Source organism: Dryobates pubescens, chromosome 3, assembly GCF_014839835.1.
Source record: "Dryobates pubescens isolate bDryPub1 chromosome 3, bDryPub1.pri, whole genome shotgun sequence".
In the NCBI taxonomy this organism is placed as follows: domain Eukaryota; kingdom Metazoa; phylum Chordata; class Aves; order Piciformes; family Picidae; genus Dryobates; species Dryobates pubescens.
Genome location: NC_071614.1, coordinates 4,972,691 through 4,993,070, shown reverse-complemented (window position 1 = coordinate 4,993,070; position 20,380 = coordinate 4,972,691). Strand labels below are relative to the sequence as shown.

General features: G+C 43.3%; 1 protein-coding gene across 1 annotated transcript in view; it reads right to left on the bottom strand.

Annotated features, from left to right (window-relative positions):
- The window catches only part of ATP6V1H (ATPase H+ transporting V1 subunit H), a 29,372-nt gene that overhangs the window by 2,685 nt on the left and 6,307 nt on the right, over nt 1-20,380 (bottom strand). Inside the window, exons 5-13 of the mRNA XM_054179550.1 lie at nt 17,003-17,116; nt 15,901-16,005; nt 14,643-14,696; nt 11,483-11,580; nt 9,853-10,045; nt 6,169-6,347; nt 5,161-5,286; nt 4,182-4,283; nt 1,444-1,557 (exon numbers count right to left, since the gene is read on the bottom strand). Of these exons, the coding sequence (XP_054035525.1) occupies nt 1,444-1,557; nt 4,182-4,283; nt 5,161-5,286; nt 6,169-6,347; nt 9,853-10,045; nt 11,483-11,580; nt 14,643-14,696; nt 15,901-16,005; nt 17,003-17,116 (1,085 nt within the window). The remainder of the gene's footprint in view (nt 1-1,443; nt 1,558-4,181; nt 4,284-5,160; nt 5,287-6,168; nt 6,348-9,852; nt 10,046-11,482; nt 11,581-14,642; nt 14,697-15,900; nt 16,006-17,002; nt 17,117-20,380) is intronic.

Below are 20,380 nucleotides of genomic sequence, written 5' to 3'. Positions count from 1 at the left end.
TAGATTGGTCTGTCCTCTAAAGAAAACTGGAAAGTCTTCTTATTGGCAGGCAAGGGAAAAGTTGAAGTCTAGAAGAATGAAACTGACACACTCTCTCTAACTACATTGATTTTGAATCTCACTTCTAAGAACTGAACTACCAAAAAGGGTGCTTGATGAGCTCAAACATCTCTAATTTCTAGCTTCTTTTAGCAGACTGAAGCTCTTGAGAGGCAGAATCCTGTATCATAAAAACAGGTTTAGGTTGGAAGGGACCAAGTTCCAACCCTCCTTGCTTCAATCACTATGCCATTTATTAATTTTCCTTCCAATACCATACTTGATCATGCCTCAGTGATGCATCCACACATCAGCTAGACTGGATATTGTACCAACTCTCTTACTGCTGACCTCTGGTCCCCAACACTCAACAGCACTGCTGCAGGCAGAGCAAGAAAGCACACAGGATAAATTACTCAGAAGTAATTACTTAGAAGACATTAAGTGATGCTAAAAAGATACCTTTGCTCCCTGCCTCATCAAGTGCATGATCAGTTAACATGTGAAGGTAACTGGAATATTTTGCCCCAGCTCACCCCATCTACAAAGCTGACAGCAGATACTGCTTTTGCCAAGCTAGCTTCATCATATCACAGAATGCCTGACAGCCTCATTTATCCCTGACTGCAAAATCCCGAAGGAAAAGCCAGCTGAGCAGCCACTAGTGAACTATTCAAATTACTCAGGAGTGAATTGTCTCCAAGTGGAGTTATTAGCAGGCTAATGACACAGCTGTGCTTTAAGCAGAATGACACTTGAGCTGCCCCCTGACACTCCCTCACTGCAGGTACCAGAAGTTTGCCTCACTCTGCTGCTCCAAGCCTCAGCCTTATTAGAGAAGCAGTCAACAAATGATGAAGGGAAAAAACACACTTCAAATGCTACTCTCAGCAACTGAGCAAAGACATAGCAGCAAGTGACTTGTCAACTTCATCTGACCAACCAGCCCATGAGGTTCTGCTGCTCCAGGAGCTGCAGAACAATTGCACTTGCACCCCCTTGAAGCATCAACAGAGAAATGACAGTGTAGAGTGAAGGGAAGGACCAGAGCAAAGAACAGTGCAGAAGATTGGTCAGGCATGCACTCTGCATAGCAACTGCCAATTAAGTACTCAAACAAGTGGAAGCCTAAATTACAGCTTGAATATTAAACAACTGAAATAAGTTAAAATACATTGTTGAATTACTCATGTGACATTCAATCATGTAAGGTGAAGCCACTTAATTCAGCTGCAGGCTGAACACAAAGGAAAGCTAGCTAGGATCTCACACATCAACATCAACTGCAATCTTACCACACACAAAAATGTTAACCCCCCCTGAAAGAAGTCTCCTCTCTTGAAGCCTCTCTCTGCACCCAGTATTGTTTTGCTGTTAGCAGTGTGTTAAATAACCTTCACATACCAGTTGTGAACCATCAGCTTCTGCACAGCCAGCAGGGCATTGTAACGAACTTGTTGGTCTTCATGATGCATGTGGTTCATTACCAGCTGCTTACCACCAAGTTGTTCAATCACTCTGAAAGAGAAGAGAGGAGCAGGGTGGGGTTTTTTGCCAGTACTTCAGCTGCTAGGTAGCTATCCTATCCAACCATAAAATCCTAGAATGGTTTGGGTTGGAAGGGTCCTTAAAGATGAAGTAACTCCACCCACCACGGGCAGGGACACCTTCCACTAGACCAGGTTGCTCAAGGCCATTTGCTTGCATTAAGAGGCTAGGTTTAAGTCATGCTACAATTTGCAGGTCTCTCATACTACCTACCTGAACTAATATTTTTTTCCTCTTTTCTTTTAGGAACTGCCAACATCTGGAAGTATTTGCCCTGGACTCCTGTCGGCTGCCCACTACCTACTTCCATAATTTGAACAATAATTAATCAAGAAAGAAGCCTTTTTCAGAGAGGGTTATTAGCTTTACTCAGCTTGCTCAAGAACTCAATTTTGGCTTGCCAGGGTACAGCACTATCTACTATTTAGGAGGAGACAGTGTCCTCCTTCCCATAAATGGATGATAACCAGATCACTCCTAGTTTTGCAAGACTAAAGCTCCAATCCATCCCAGCACTGCCTAAGCCAGGGGGAAAAAAGCTTGTAATCACAATGACAGCTATTAAACCACCCACTTGGTACTCCTCATAGTGCTTTTTGCCCTTCAAACTGTGCTAGAGCCACAGCTGTTCCTGCACACGATGCAGAACAGGCTGCTAAGATACAACTTAGAAAAACTACACACTTGAGCTGCATCTTTCACTGCAGACTTCACCCCAGCAGTTTAATAGGTACACCAAATCCCACATGAAATCCTGATGGAATCTTCTACTCTGTGTCATAAACAGACCATTTCTTCAAAAAATGGAAAGCAACACACTTAAAACCAGGGAGCCTACAAGAAAGCTGGGAAGAGACTTTTCACAAGGGCTTGTAGTGATAGGACATAAGGGAATGGATTGAAACTTGAGGAGGGCAGATTTAGACTGGAAATTAGAAAGGAATTCTTTCTAATGAGGGTGCTGAGACACTGGAACAGGTTGCCTAGAGGGGTCATGAAAGCCCCCTCCCTGAAGGTGTTCAAGGACAGGGTGAGGCCTTGAGCAAGCTGGACTAGTGGAAGGTGTCCCTGCCCATGCTGCCCATGGCAGGGGTCTGGAATGAGATGATCTTAAAGGTCCCTTCCAACCCAAGCCATTCTAGCAATCTGTGAAAAAGCATCATCCAGATGACTTTGTAGACTCAGCACTTGGGTCTGTCACAATGAAGAAAGTTTAGGGAAAGAAATTGTAAGGAATACATAAAGTGATTACTCACTGACTTGCACATGGGTTCTTTTACACCTCTTCTCCCACAGGCCACTGAGTAGCTACACTATCCTGTGAGGAAGCTACTGCTTGCCTTACTCTTCATCTGATGCTATCCTTCCATTCTAAGCCTACACTAGCAAACTGCTTTTATTACTGCTGTTCTCATGGCCAAATTAATGCATCACTATAGCAGAACAAGTATAAAGATATAACATGGAGGAAAAAAGAAATCCCCATTTAATTCTGCAAGTCATTCAAAACCATCCTGGAATCCACAGGGAACATGATTCAGAGATTAACAGAACAGTTTGGGTTCAAAGGGACCTTAAAAATCATTTAGTTCCAACCACAGCCTAAAACTACCACACCTGCCTTAGGCTGCCTCACATTCCTAATCATCAGTTAAACACAAAACCACTGCACACAAAGACAGGAGTGTGAAACACAAACAAGAGATTTCCCCTCATCACATGCCTGACAAACCCTGAATGCTGAGGAACTGAAAGGAGGTTAAAAAAGGCATTACATTGAAAAGCTTCCTTATGCTAGGAGCATGGAAGAATCAACATGGTAAAATCCTATAATCACAAATGGTAACTGAGCATTGCAGGTGACAATAAATCACTGAAATTACAGCTGAGAATGTGAAGAGTCAAAGGACCAGCCTTGCATGATGCTGCAAACCTCTTCCCTTCCATGAGTTTTAGGCTTAGAGGACTGCAAATCTGTTCATGATTCTACTGCTGTTGAGATAGCAGACTGCACAAGAAATGTTTATGACATTCCCTGTAAGTCTATTCTCATCTTTTCCATCAAACCCTATGCAGAAACAGACCACTCTTTGCAACAAAAATTAAGTCATGTGTCCCTTGGGGTGACTGATGAGCATGATTCCTGTAGAAAAAGTGAAGTCCCATTTCTGCTTCAGTGGTCTCTCTACCTTTCAGATGCAATTACTCAAACATCTTCGCACAGGGGGGGTTTAAAACAAAATAAAGCAAGAAAACATAACAATTCTTATCTGTGTCTTTTGACAGGAATTCACAGAATGGTAGGGATTGGAAAGTATCTCTGGAGATCACCTAGTCCAAATGCCCTGTCAGAGCACTATCACTTGGGGCAGGCTGCACAGGAATGAGTCCAAGCAGTTTTTGGAAGCCTTTAGGTTTACAAGGAGCATTAACACTTGCACTCAAAGGTGCATTTATATAGCTAAGAGAAAACATGCTAAATAGAAGCATAACTTGCAGTCCCTATGCAGCATATTCTAATATAAAGAATCCAAAAAAGCCACAGGCATGTCTGTAGCTAGTCTCAAGTCACAGCACATTGGCATTTTCCCTACCGTTTCCCACGAGGATAGTGCCGGACATATTCTCCCACATCATGAGCAGCTACAGCCAGCACTTGTGGGTCATCAGAAACCTCCAGCAGCTTTGTCAGGATTCTAGGAAAGAATTTCAAACAATCAAGCCCCAGCATTTGTTATGGGTTTCATCATTTAAATCACTGATAGCTTGGAATAGCCAAACCTGCAAGCACAAAAATGCTTTGCAAGTCACAGAGGTTGGAAGAGACCTCAAAGATCATCAAGTCCAACCTCTCACCACAGACCTCATGACTAAACCATGGCACCAAGTGCCACATCCAATCCCCTCTTGAACACCTCCAGGGATGGTGACTCCACCACCTCCCTGGGCAGCACATTCCAATGGCTAATGACTCTTAGTGAAGAGCTTTCTCCTCACCTCCAGCCTAAACTTCCCCTGGCACAGCTTGAGACTGTGTCCTCTTGTTCAGGTGCTGGTTGCCTGGGAGAAGAGACCAACCCCCTCCTAGCCACAACATCCCTTCAGATAGTTGTAGACAGCAATAAGGTCTCCCTAGAGCCTCCTCTTCTCCAGGCTAAACAACCCCAGCTCCCTCAGCCTCTCCCAGGGCTTGTGCTCAAGGCCTCTCCCCAGCCTCGTTGCTCTTCTCTGGACACCCGAGAACTTTTTCCATACATCAACTGGTCTAGCTGTTTCTCAAATGAAAGCATGAAGAGAGTCACCAGCAAAAATCTGCATGCAAGTTCAGCTAGACAACCTCCCTGTCACCATCATCAATACATCTTGACCAGTAAAAGCAAATAAACAATTCTGCCTTTGACCAGAATGAACTACACACAAGTAAGGACGATACACGCTAAAATGGGCAAGGTGTTCTGACTTGCTTTCATTCCAGGCATTACTTTGTGATGAAAGATTAAACCTGTATTAGACACAGGTTCAGTTAAACACAGAAGATAAAGACTTGTGATGCTCAGGACTCTGACAACTCACTTGAGTAGTTCATAATTCTTCTCGTTCAGTCTCACTGCATTCTCCCGCCAAAACTTCTCAGACTTGTGTACAGGACTCCACTCCAGCCTTCCTGACTTGAGCTCAGAACTGTATTCATCAAAGGAGCTGCAACACAAGAAAACCTCGATGGAACACTGGGTAAGCTCCTGTGGATGGTGTGAATCATCTGCCAAAGCCTGCCCCTAGCAAAACACAGCTGGAGGACAACTTGCTGTCAATGCCTGGATGCCGACCCTCTCTGTGAGCATGAGAGCTGTCTCAGGGGAGAGGTATGAAAAGGAAGAGAAAATTGTGTTTTCAAACATACCCCTCCATCCACCCAAAACAATTCCTGGGAGGGGGGGAAGGGAAAAAAAACCCAGCTACACAACCAGAGCATTTGGGATTTTAATTGGCTGTTTTCCCAGGTTTCTAGGTTTCAACTTCCCCAACCAAGGAGCTCAGTCCTTGCCTTTCATCCCAGTTTGATGTGAACTCCAATACTCAGTTCAACTGACACACAAGAGCAAAAGCTAACATAAGAAAAGAACTAACACACAAGAGCAAGAACACTTCAGAATTTGAGTTCATCTGCACAACAAACTGTATTCTAACCAGGGAGCCTTCAGCTTAGATCAGAACTCCTAGAAGATGGCTCTGAAGTCCTTTAACAATTTATCAGTTGCAAAAAAATCACACAACCAAAAGTGGATTTGTAATATGAGCTTGTCAAGGAAATAGGAGGGAAAAGGGAAATCTGGGTTGAGATCCAAATGAAAAAGGAGGCTGGGAAGAATAAAATGGTTGGGAAGGAAGAAGGGAGCAGGAAGAAAAAATGCTGAGGAAAGGCTCAATGGGAAACTTTTCTATATGACCAGCATCTCTGCAGAGTCTGCCTCCTTCCCTAGCATTTCCATCTCAATTCTGTCTGTTACTGAGCTTTATAAAAGCTCGATCACCCATGTTTATGCAGTTCCATTTTTCTGAAGTTCACACTGCAAAGCATACCTAAGGTCCTGCACGCTCTCACCAAGCTTGTCCAGCAGAAACTTGATGTCTTCACTTATGTCTTCATCATCATACTTCTGCTGATCCAAATTCTCCAGCTGCTTTAGAACTTTACACTGAATCATGGCAAGAGCATATTCTTGGCGAGTTTCCCTCTCAGTAGACTTCTCTAACAAATTCTAGGGAAGTAAATAATGCATTTATGTTTAAAAAGAGGTGACTGAAAAATAGGGTGTTTAAAAAAACATTCCTAGTGCCACTTTTTAGTTTACTAAGTGACAGAACTGACCACTTCCCAAAATAACCTCTCAAAAATAGTCAAGGATGGGTCTAGCACCCAGTGAATAGATTAAACCAGGTTGGAAGAGACCTTCAAGATCATCGCGTCCAACCTATCATCCAACACCACCTAATCAACTAAACCATGGCACCAAGCACCCTATCAAGTCTCCTCCTGAACACCTCCAGTGATGGTGACTACACCACCTCCTCAGGTAGCCCATTCCAATGGGCAATCACTCTCTCTGTGTAGAGCTTCCTCCTAACCTCTAGCCTAAACCTCCCCTGGTGTAGCTTGAGACTGTGTCCTCTTGCTCTGGTGGTGGTTGCCTGGGAGAAGAGACCAACCTCTGCCTGTCTACAACCTCCCTTAAGGTAGTTGTGTAAAGCAGTGGCTGCTTTACACCTGCATTTAGTAACAAATTGACCAAGACCAGCCTTGGATGTGGCACTTGGTGCCATGGTTTAGTCAGGAGGTCTGTGGTGACAGGTTGGACTTGTTGATCTTTGAGGTCTCTTCCAACCTTGGTGATTCTGACTCTTACTACACAGGAGGAGCATTCATATCCGTCACTACAGTAGATGAAGAATAAAAACCAACCAAACAAACAAAAAGACCAAACTAAACCAAAACAACCAAACCTTTGTTTTGCAAGGTGGAAGTGCTGAAAAACACACTCACCACTGCGTTCGATCTCGGGTCACTTAGACCATTCTCCTCTTAGATGGCAACACCAGAAAGTATTAATTTACCTGCTTTGGTCATTTTTCACATCAAATCAGACTGACTACAAAGACTATGCCAAAAAAATAAGCAGCCTGCCCTTTGTTTGAGGTTATTATAGAATGGCTTAGGGTGGAAGGGACCTTAGAGATCATCCACTTCACCCTCTGTGCCATGGGCAGGGACACCTCTCAACTAGACTTGGCTGCTCAAGGCCTCATCCAACCTGGCCTTCAACACCTCCAGGGAGAGGGGGGCAACCACAACCTCCCTGGGCAACCTGTTCCAGAGTCTCATCACCCTCATACTGAAGAGCTTCTTCTTAAGATCCAGTCTGAACCTACTCTCCCTCAGCATCAAATCATTCCTCCTTGCCCTGTCTCTACACATGCTTTTAGCTTTGTGTAGCAACGAAAGCCTTAAACAAACAAAGTATCAAAAAGCCCCAACCAAACCAAAAAACCACCCCGCACAACCAAAAAGCCTGAAGTCATCTTTCCAACTCAAGAGTTACCATCTGGATGAGATCAGCTGCTTCTGTATTTGGGAATACTCCAACAGAAGCTTGTTGGTAAGATTGGAACTACAAGCACAGAATGTAACAGTCAAGTTCCAATGTCATTTGTTCATTACCCTTCCACTCAATTTAATTAGCTTCAAATTATGTTGTTCAATCAGAGCTAGCCACCTGCACTTTCTGATAAAGCTGAAAACATGAGTTTCATATAAAACACAAAAGTTCTTAATAAACAGAACATGTGTCCACACAAATCAGCCTGAACTACCAGAGACAAGCAATGAAACCATATAAAGGCAATGTGACTGCACCCCTCACATTCATGTTACACAGCCATTACATCTAAGATTCCTAAAATCCAGTGGAGGGTGCCCCACTCCATGGCAAGAGGGGTGAAACTAGATGATCTTCAAGGTCCTTTCCATCCTCATCCTTCCTATGAATTCAATGAATATCAGGCATGGTGTTAGGAAGGCAGGGCACTGCAAAGCAGGGTTACGACTTGCACACTGGAAATCAGTCACATTACCCCTTTTAATGACACAGTAAATTAGCTCTAATGTGCAAAAAACCCAGCCCAAACCACTTCTATTTCAGTGAGAGAAGTGAGAAGTAAAAGGTAATTTGCAGAAAGTAATGTAAAATTAGAGTGAAAAGTGCTAATGAGAGCAAAAGAACAAAGCATGGCTCTTCATAGGCAAAACTACACCCAAGTTCAAGGAGCAGGCAAAGTTTCCAAAGAACTCCTAAGTAAGAGAATTATCAGATGTGGAAGCCACTCCAAATACTATTATCCAGCTCAAACCATTGTTGAGATGGAACAGAAAGGGTATGTTAGAAAAGCAGAAACAGGAACACATTGACTAAGAATTAATCAATAAACCACCAAGTGACAAAAGAAAAAGAAGGCACAAAATTAATTACAGGGAGGAAACAAAAGACAAAAGAAAGTACGATAAAAAAACCCACATTTCAATAGCTAAAGAGAGAAAGTTATTGATTCTAAGTAGTTTGCTTTGTGGAGAGAGAGATTACATTACATACTTCAGGCAATTAACTTGCCAAAGAGATGAGACATGTCAAATAGGAGAAAATGGGGAGCAAAAGAGACATATGTGACTTAGACTTGTGGCACACCTTCAGTAATGCACTGACAGCAGAGATGATTTAGGCAATCATCAAGCCTAATCCTCCAAGCAATTCATCTATGACTCCATAAACTGGCCTCAGAAGGAAAGGGCTACTTTGGCTCTGCTACCTGTTTTAATTTTGCTTCAGAACTCACAACTCTGATGTCTAATTTCTAATCTATTATATCCTGGCTGCCAGTTTATAACCTCATTTTCACACCAACCCTAGTCTTTAATGTTGGAGAAAGGAAGCAGCTAAGTTAATTTCCCCAAAGCCTGTAACAGAAGTGTCTTATTCTTTCTTAGTTTTACTTATTAAAAGACCTTGGCTTCCTTTTTGTCTCATTTTGCAAATCACAAAACAAAATCCAAGCAGCAACAATTATTTGAATGTCTCCAGGGAAGGAGACTCCACCTCTTCTCCAGGCAGCTTGTTCCAATGCTCTGTAACTCTCACACTGAAAATGTTGTCCCTTATGCTCCAGCTTGTACCCACTGCCCCTTGTCCTATCATTGGACATCACTGAGCAGAGCCTGGCTCCAGTCTCCTGACACTCAAGGTCACTCCTCAGCCTCCTCTTCTGTAAGCTAAAGAGATCCAGCTCCCTCAGGCCTTCCTCAGAAGGGAAATGTTTCACTCCACCTTCGTGGCTCTGTGCTGGACTCTTTCAAGTAGTCTCCTGAGGTCTTTCTTGAAATGAGAAGCCCTGAACTGGACAAAGTATTCCACATGCAGCCTCACCAGGGCAGAGTGGAAGGGGAGAAGAGCCTCTCTCGACCTACTAACCACATCCCTTTTAATGCACCCTAGGATGCAACTGGCCTTCATGTACATGAGTACACTGCTGGCTCATGGTCATCCTTCTGTCCACTGGGACGCCCCGGTCCCTTTCCTCTACACTCACCCAACAGGTGAGTCCCCAGCCTATGCGGTTATCCTTTCCCAGATGCCAGACTCCACACTGTCCTTGTATTTCATTGAAAGCCTCCCTGCCCAGCTGTCCAGCCCTTGGCTCAGCTGCAGTCAGACTCACCCGAAAGGCTGCCAGGATGATCCTGGTGACTTTCTCTTTGACAGATTCCTGAAGAATATCCGACAGCACAGGGACGATGTTATACCGACGGAGATATTCACACATTTGAGGGCTGAATGCCAGCAGCCACACACAGAAAATCATCTGATACTGGAGCTGGAAGCCACATTTGTTGCTCAAGACTCCCATGATACTGAAAAATTAACAGAGCATACATTAGATTTTGAAATGACTGCATAGATTGTATTGCTCTACCTCAAAACATTGAAAGAGATGGTTAGTAGGAATGCATTGGAAATTGTTGGTGAGGATACAATTCCCACTTCAGTGTCCTGCACCAGTATTCATCATTGCACAAGCAGCTTGTTCACAAAGCCATCCTTTAAGGATAAAGCTCATTTCCTCCTTAGCCTTACAGCTACAGAGCAGCTTCTCCCAACGTGATCTGCATTCATCTCCAGGTTCACGGCAATACTGTTCCCAGTAGCGCATTTAGGGCATGATTTGTCATTCCAGGAGAAACAGAACACCACATAAGCTACTCCTTCAGAGCTAAGGAGTAAACTCAACAAAAGCTACACAACTGGAATTTGTTTCCTCTCCACAGGAGTGCCCAAAATGAGCTGACATAGTCACTATTTAACAAGAGAGTTCTTAGAAAACGGCTTATAAATACAACAAAGCACCACTAGAGAAGCAATATCACAAGGATCTCCAAGAAGAAATCATGCAGAAGCTTTGTTGAGCTGAAGCAATTTACAAGTCCATTTGAGGTGAGCTCACCCAATTCAAAATGAAACAAACACCAAACCCCAACACCCCAAACTATTTTCAAGATCGCTGCTGTCAGAATGAAGACGAATTCAAACCTGTTGAAGCAAAGCCTTACTGTAATGCTTCAATAGTTGATTAAACAGCTTCCTTGGTGAAAAAGTTTGTTTTGATCATGTCCCCTTGACACATGCAAACATTTTTGAACTCTCACCTTACTGGCAACCTTTGGCTTCCCTCCATTTCAGAGCACAAGGATATTTTTTCCCCTTCAAGTGCAAATTGTACAGTTACCAGCCCCACTAGAGGCACACATGGCAAGAAAGTGATTTGTAGACAGCCATTTTTTAACTAGGATGAGTGACAACACCCTAGCCTCCAGCAGAACTATTTATGAAGAGAATCTGGATAGAACAACAACATACTGGAAGCCATATGTAGAAAAAACAATTTGCTTAGCTCTAGAATGTTTCTCCTTTCACTAATATTTCCAGATAGAAAAACTCCAAACTCCAAGACAAGGCAGATGAGCTGCAACTCATAACTCATTTTGTTAGTCCTTGTCCTGCTAAGTGAAAAACAGAGCACCTTCAGCTAGACAAATGGCTATATTCCCCTTCAGGTATTTATTACAGCAGCTCTTCAGGAAGAGTAAATTAGCATTAAAGCCTCAACACTGGTGCCTATATCTGCCAGTTCAATTGATTTGTCTGACTGTATTCATGATTGAAAACAAATAGGTTTTGTGTTCAAACAGAGCAGCTGTCCTTTGCAAGAGAGCTCTATTCCAGAGGAGCTCACTGGGGAATGTGTCATTGTGTGTGCAGGTATACCAATATAAACTGAAATAAATGCTCACCAATTTACTCCATCTGCTTCTACCCACGCAAAGCGATATTCATTGACCCTGAGCATCAGCTGCAGACATCCAGCAACACATTGGACATACTGGGAACTCTGGGTGAAAACAGAACAGATCACTGCTTACAACAAGAGTTAGGTAGTATGTGCTCAAGTTCAGTCTTCTTACAAGCATACTTTCCTTCACATTCCTTCTGGAGCACTCCCAACTCAAAGACACTCACCCTTATGATGCTTTGTATCTCCACATTTAAAGAGGAAGGTGGGAAGCAAAATATAAATGAAGTTTTAAACAGCAATGAAGTCTCATGCATGTGATACCACTTTGCATTATCTTAGCAGATTTTTTACAGCCCACCTGAAGCCACCTTTTGGCAGCTATGAATTAAGGCTGTCTTCTGTTGGATTAAACTGCCAGAGTACTTCATCCACACCATTGATTCTTGTTTTGTTGAACAAGCTTTGCTAAATAAATCAGCCAACTGGTTACCAAGTACAAAGAACTTTGGCAGAGATGACAGTTAAAAAAAAAAAAGCAGCATTCTTGGGTCCAGTTTCTTCCCATTGCCATCCTCCAACTCAAAGCAGCAGTGGTGTCCTCACAATTTTGTATTTTCATAAATCTATAGAATGGTTTAGGTTGGAAGGGACCTTAAAGGTCACCCAGTTCCAGCCCCCTGCCATGGGCAGGGATACCTTCCAACAGACCAGGTCACTCAAGGCCTCATCCAACCTGGCCTTGAACACCTCCAGGGAGGGGGCATCCACAGCCTCCCTGGGCAACCTGTTCCAGGGTCTCACCACCCTTACTCTAAACATTTTCTTCCCCATCTCCAGTCTACATCTCCCATTCACAAGCTTCAATCCCTTCCCTCTCACCTCTCACTACAAGCCCTTGTAAAAGTCCCTTCCTGGCTTTCTTGCAGGCCCCCTTCAGGTACTGGAAGGCTGATACAAAAATCTCCCTGAAGCTTTCTTTTCTGCAGGCTGAACAGCCCCAACTCTCTCAGCCTGTTCCCACAGGGGAGGCTCTCCAGCCCTCTGATCATCTTGGTGGCCCTCCTCTGAACCCACTCCAGCAGCTCCTATGGTGGGGACACCAGAGTGTGCCACAGAAGTACCATGCTTATCATAATGGAATGTACACTGACACAAGAGACACTGTTAGAAAAACCAAGTAGACAAAAATTAGCCCCAAAGTTTAGCTTTACATTTTAACTTTTGTCTTCTTTTCACTGGAAGTTTAGCACAGGAAAGAACATTAAGACTAAAACTTTCCCATCACGAAAATGTTGACAGATACACCACTGAATTCTATTTTCACCCTGCAGGAACAGCCACAAAGAATCATTAAATAGCTTTTCATCTCTAAAAGCATCTGCTTTCTATGTTTCTGTTCAGTTCCAAAATGGAACTTGGTCAACCCACTGGCCCTCCCACTACAGCAACACAAAGATCCCAAGGTACAACAGGAGGGACGATTTTTCCCCTCTCTTGCTCAGCTTCTGGCATTATCTTCACTAATACTCAGATATGCTGCTGATAAAGTGTTGGGAGTTTTTGTCTATAAGTCTTTTGGGGTAGATCACTCACAAAATACAATGTCAAACTTCTCAAACATTTAACTGAGGGAAGAATTCAGACAATGCCACATGAGAAGAGAAAGAGACAACGAACAGAACTGGAGACAGAAAGATGAATTATTCTCTGTTTCTCACCAGAGATTAAGACCTTGACATAAAAACTGAGTCTGAATGTCAAGACCCAAATGATTATAGAGAATATTCATTTCCCTGGGTAGGTATTCACACACACACACCATGCAAACACAACAGCCAGACAGCCCTCCCACCTCAAATGGATGAATTTATCTACATCACCAGCCTGGATGCTACTGAACTTGCCTCTTTTTTTGAAGTCTGTCATAAGAGCATTCTCCTCTAACACTATTGTAAGAGACATTTCAGAATAAATCCCAGCCCTCATTTCCTGCATCTCTAATTTACTCTGAAATAAATTAGTCAGGATCTGCCTGGAAATCCTGCACTAACTAGATCTGAAATCAGAACACTAATGAAGTCAAGACAATATCAGCCAACTTAATTATCCTTACAACACTTCTGGACTTGCAGTTCTGCTGCTTTGGACCCTGCAGTGGTGCAGTACGTTCATGCACTGCTACAGTACACTGAATACAGATTTCTAGGCAAGTCAGCAGAGCTCACAGCTCCATACAAGTGGTAGTGTGTGCTGTACAACCATTTACTCTTTCAAGGCTGCAAGACCAAGGGCTGTCAGCCTAACAACCAGCATGTGGCACACACAACTGCACATGAAAGACTGAGATAGTTCAGCTTCTGTGCTTAGACCATAATTTCAAACCCTATCCATGGTCATGAAAAACACTTCCTCATCTTTTGTATTTTAAACCTCAGTCAGGTGTTAGTTTAAAAGGCTTTTCTCACAGGGGAGATGTTCCACTCCCTTCAGCACCTCTGTGGTTCCACGCTGGACTCATTCAAGCAGTTCCCTGAGGTCCTTCAGGAACTGTGGGGCCCAGAACTGGACACAATACTCCAGATACAGCCTCGCCAGGGCAAAGTGGAGGGGGAGGAAAACCTCTTTCAAACTACTAACCACCCCAATCTACTAACACCCCAGCAATGTAACTACTGATGCAAAGAGGACAATGCATTTCCCGCTGAATTCAAGCTACTCACAGATATGAAAAGCTCACAGCTTTGAAAGGACTCTTGTAATTTCATGCTACAGAGGTAGCTTTAATATCTGATGTGCCCCAAGTTCTGCACAACATAAGAACCAAAAGTTTCTCAGTCTCTGGTAGTTCAGTGCTAAACAGACAGTATTGTTCAAATACTAACTCAAGTTTAAACAAAGACAATCCTAGCTACATCTTCAGCTTCAACGACCCAAACCAGCTTATCAAATGCATCCTCCCATCGGCAGCATTTTCTGTGGAGCCGGTGGTTTAAAGCTCCTTTTGTTTCTTGGCGCCACCGCCTGGCACTTCGCTGTCCAACACTTGTGCCTCCAGGTGCTTCCCTTCACCCACACCACAACGCCTCCACCCCTTAACCCCGGCAGTGGCTAGCACCTGCTCAAAACAGCAAATGGACAGACTTCAAAGCTCTACTCACATCACTCGTGGAGACTGCTCCTGCTTCCACAGAACCCCCTGCACCACGCAGTTTCTACCACAAAAAGAAACAGTTAAAAATCAGAGCTGCCCTCCACCCTTTCAGACACTTGTCAGCAAGTTCCTTTCAGTTCCCCCATCTCTCCAGGCACAGAAATAAAAGATCAAGAATCTATTAGATACTCTTCCTGCTCAATATATTGTGATAATATGGTGTTTATTTCCCCCACACCATCATATCTAGCAGAATATGCTTGAAGCTGATCCTGGTACATGAAGGCTTAACCTTATCTGTTTATTTTTCCTTCTCATTTTTTTAAGTGTGGATTTACTCAAGACCTTCATCCATCTTAGAATATGAAAACTTCTCTTGAATCTTCCTGAAGTAAACTACAACTTTAACATTCTTCCTCCAGGTGAAAAAAACAAAAACCAACCACAAACCCAGATTAAAACAAACCAAAAACCACACAAGAAGAACAAAAACCCCCACAACCACCAAAAAACCCCAAATACCACCACAAAAACCTCAAACACAAACCACAAGAAACAAAAAAAAACCACACAAAATTCATTTCTCTCCTCTCCAGGGTCCACTTCAGCTACAACACTGCCTCAGAGAATGAAAAATGTCACTGGGGTTTGCTAAGGATTGAAGAGAAAAAAACCCTCCAATAATTAAATACATGGGAGAACAATTTACCTCTGAAAGACAAGCCAGAAGTAAATGAGCTTACTCTGGGCTCACATCATCAAAATACTGTCCAAATAAGTAAAGATCTATTTAGTTTCAATAGACAAGACTACAATAGAAAAGCTTTTTATTCCAATGATGTGGAGCAAAAAAGTTTTGACATTCACTTCCTTCTCCCCCAGGGTTTTTATTCCCAGCAACAAGTGCTGAGAAACAAAAACAACACAGGGAAACAAAACCATAATCCCTCATCACATCTTTTTAGTGTCAAAAAAAAACCCAACCCCAAACAAACAAAATGTTAAGCAACAACAAAGACAAAAAGGTTTATTTTTTATTATTCACATTTCAAGGGCTAGAAGAGAAAATAAAACTTAGTATTTCACAAGCTTGAATAAAAGCTACTTAGCTTTAAAAACTACAGAGTTAAAATTTCACTTTAAAAGCCAAAGAAAACAAACAAACAAGCAAAATATAGCTGGCTTGAACATCCTGGAACAAAGTTTCCTAAGTCACTGTAATGTTTAGAAACAGAAGTAGGTGTTTTGGGTGGTTTTTTTTTTACCTGTGAACTGAGCTGAGTTTTAATCCAGTTGAAGTAGTAATTCAAGTCACTGCCTTCCATAAGCTCCCTCCCCCAAGCAGCCAGTTTGGCAATAATTCTTGCTGCCTGAAAAAGAATGCAAATCAGATTGTGGGGTGGGGTTTTTTCCCCCCCCAAACACAGCAATTGCAGGATTCAGTGAGGTGTCCTGCAAGCTCTGGAAACCAATTGCAGGTAAAAGATGGCCCTGTACAGAAACCTACCTGGTTTTATATGCAGGGATCTCTTCATGCCTAGCAATTTTGTCTGTTCACCTTCTGTTCTTATAACTGATCTACTGACTGTCAGTTGTGGTAAAAAGCTCTCTTCCTAGTTATGTCTTACTGTGCTTGGTTCTAGAATTCCTGCTTTTCTGAGCCTTTGAATCCTGTTGTAATCTCCCTCAAAGAAACCAGGGTAAATAATGTCACTTCTTTCTGGTGCTGGAGAGCAACAAAGCTGGTGAAGGAGAATAAATCTTATGAAGAGTGACTGAAGGAGGTGGGGCTGTTTAGTTTGAGGAAGGAGGTGGCTAAGGGGAGACCTCATTGCTCTCTACAACTACCTGAAAGGAGGTTGTAGAGGTTGATGCTGGTCTCTTCTCAAAGGTAATTAGCAATAGAACAAGAAGCAATGGTCTCAAACTTTAACAGGTGAGGTTTAGGTGACAGGTTGGACTTGATGATCTTTGAGGTCTCTTCCAACCTTGGTGATTCTGTGACATTAGGAAAAATATCTTTTCACAGAAAGAGTGGTCAGGCATTGCAATGGGCTGCCCAGGGAGGTGGCTGTGTCTAAAGGTTGTTTAGATATGATGCTTGGAGGATATGGTTTAGGAGTCAACTTTGTAGTGTAGAGTGAATGGTTGGACTTGATCCCTGGGGTCTTTTCCAACCTGAGTGATTCTATGATTTTCTAAGACACGGTTAAATGAAGCTTGTATCACAACTGACTCATCTAGATTGCAAGAGGAAAACTGTCCAGTCCAGCCAGTAATTCAGCTTCAAACTCTAAAAGCCTCCTAAGGAAAACTAAAGGCAGCATTTTTTTTTCCTCCTCAGTGAGAGGTTCATTCCAAACTTACCATATGCACAGTGAAAAGATCTTGTCGGTTCAGCATGGGCAGGAAGTAGGACCATGCAGTGTTCTTACCACGCTTTGCATAATCAAAGAAGATAGAAACACGCTGATGGTTCTCCTGTAAAAAAATGGGAGAAAGGGAAAGCTGACAGACTTGCAAAAGGATTGGACAGAAAGCAGTTATTTGTTCCTCTGGCATACATTACCAGAGGGTAGCCTGGCTTATAAGAGCCCGTGGAAATTGCTCGGTTTGGCAGTTAGTGTGGATCATTTCAGCACTCCCGACATTAAGGCTCATTTCAGCACTCCCAACACTAAGGTTAGTGATTTGGGTGGGCAGAGAAAAACAGCTTTGAAACAATAAATTGCATCTCAGATCTCAGCACTCACTGAAGTCAAAATGGATGCATCCTTGTGAGCAACTAAAAGGAGAAATGAGAGACGAGCTAACCGCTGTCATTTTCCAGAGGAACCAATCAGCCAATCCATTATGCTTGAATTAAGTCCACATACCATCTTCCATGTATTGCTATGTTCACACAAAAGCCTGCTGCTCAATGTGGCTGCCTGTGCTACAAGTCACTCTGGAGAGTTAAGCTAGCCCTGCCTCTCCATTCCTCTCAATAGGAAGAGAGCTCTTCTCTCCCAGATGAGGCTGCAACTGATTCAGTAGTTCTCAAGCAACCTGCATATCCAGGAGAGGACACAGCCACCACAATTCTGTTTTCCTGGGCTTCTAAGGTGAACCAAGTACCTGAACCTGGGCTTTGTGTACAGTTTCTTTGAGCATTCCACCTAATAACCATTATGAAAAGCAGCTGTTCCCACTCCTCAAAAGAGACTAGATAAAAGGCCATGCAAACCTCAAGGACAAAGAGCTCTGCTATTCCCTAGCAGCACAGAATACAGATAGTCTTCCAGAAAAGGCAATACCTGGCTTCTTGCCTTTTTCTCAGCATTTCCAAATACTTTGTAGACTGGTGGATCATAAGCTTTTATTTTAAAGAGATCTCTTCCCAAGTCAACCTACTACAACCAAGTACACACCTCCTATCAAGGAATACAAAACTGTCTGAAACACTGCATTTGGGAAAGTCTCATGAGAACACTATCTCAGTCTCCACTACTCAGTGATTTTCATTTCCCAGCTCCCCTAGCTGAAGGGCTTTCCTCCATCAATTCAGCACCCTGTTATTAACTGTATGGACCAAGACTCAGCCAGACAAGCTTGCTTACTGGGATCTGCCCCTGTACTCAGCACTGGTCAGGCCACACCTTGAGTGCTGTGTCCAGTTCTGGGCCCCTCAGTTTAGGAAAGATGGTGACTTGCTGGAAGTGTCCAGAGAAGGGCAACAAAGCTAGGAAGGGGTTTGGAGCACAGCCCTGTGAGGAGAGGCTGAGGGAGCTGGGGTTGTTTAGCCTGGAGAAGAGGAGGCTCAGGGGAGACCTTCTTGCTCTCTACAACTACCTGAAGGGAGGTTGTAGCCATGTGGGGGTTGGTCTCTTCTCCCAGGCAACCAGCACCAGAACAAGAGAACACAGCCTCAAGCTACACCAGGGGAGGTTTAGGCTGGATGTTAGGAAGAAGTTCTTTCTATGAAGAGTGATTGGCCATTGCAATAGGCTGCCCAGGGAGGTGGTGGAGTCACCATCACTGGAGGTGTTTAGGAAGAGACTGGATGGGGTGCTTGGTGCCACGGTTTAGTTGATTAGACAGTGTTGATAGGTTGGACTCAATCTCAAAGGTCTCTTCCAACCTGGTTAATTCTATTCTCTATGATCCATTAAGTACAAGATGTACCTATGATCCAAACAGTGGCATCTTACTAAGCATCAGATTTCATCAAAAGTGCAAAAAATTACTGCACAAACACAGGCTGAAAATTCCTGTCCTGATCACCGACTGGGAAGGTCAAGTGTCACTAGCTGTCTGGCAGCCACAGCCCTTAACAGTGATTAGTGCTCTAGAAGGAACATGTCAAAAAGCACTCAAAAATCCTCATAAAATTTTTTGTTCAGTCTATGAAATAGAATTTTAAGGTAAGATGTCAGGAACACAGTGCCTTGGTGAAGAGCCTCTGCTCTGTGAGGATGGGCTTGATGAAAAATGGCAGCTCAATCAAATCACTGTTAGCACCCACACTTGTGCTGCAGAGTCTGGCTAAAAAGATCAAAAATAACTACATCAAGGAGTTCAGTTTACAACACAGCTAAGGAGGAGACAGGTCTGGAAGCAGAAAAGCTGAAATGACTCCAACAGGCTGCCAGTCAGAAAACTGGTCTGGCTAAAGACAAGAGGGAAGGTGCAGAGAACGGCCTGGAACACCCCAGTGCTGCACCATCCCAGGCAGCTACTGAGTACCCCCACAAAGAGGAAATCCTGAAGATCTCACATCAACAGTTGAGTAATTTAGCATCTGCCACTTCTGTCAAAGCTTAATACAGCTCACTCAGGTGGTACTGCTGCCTGCACCACCTACAGTGCAGGTTCTTAAGGATTTCACAGGCAACAGGCTGTGCAGTGTGACAAGGTCATTAACCCAGAGAAACTGTTCCAAGTACTTATCATATAGCGTAAGAAACATTTCCTCAGGGAATGCTAACATTTCCTCCAGTATGCAAACACTCTCCATCAGGAATAAGCAGAATGGTGATAATTTTGTAAGGCAATCACATTCACCTCACTATCTTCCAGCCACCAAAAGAAATCTATCTTAAAATGATGATCAAATCCATAAGTACAACTGATGGAACAACCCTAGACACCCAGGTAGGCTTCTGGGGTGCTCCAGACAGTTGATATGATCTTTATAACCTCACAAAGAAAGCATCAAAAGACAACAGAAGAACCACAGACAGTCATTATCAACACAGACAAGAGGCTACTGTTACCTACGGCAGTTGCTGTAAGTTTCAGCCACCAAAGCATCCTCGCTCAAAACAATTTCACTGAAAGAATGAGTGGCACCATGACAGACTGAAAAATCCTTGAGCTCTCTCTCACTTAAAATCTTTGCAGGTACTGAATTAAGACTGCTTAAGCAAAGACAGGAGACTTCACACCCACTGTTGTGGATTATTCTGTCCATGCAGCCTGCATGAAACTCAGCCAGAGACTCAGTGCTGCTTTCTGACAACCATACACCTTGAGCATGTGCAACCAAGGGTTCATAAGGCATCACTGAAACCATGTTCTACCACATGAACATGGCCAAAAGAACACCTAAGTCCCATTTCAGCCTTGTCTAGTGGAGACACAGAGGGTTAGGAAACCCTGGGATGATGACATACAGATGCTTGCACACAAGCCCTTTATGCCAGCAGCAGGATAGCCCTGAATAATGAAATCACACAGAGAACTGCAAAAACCAGGGCAGCCTTT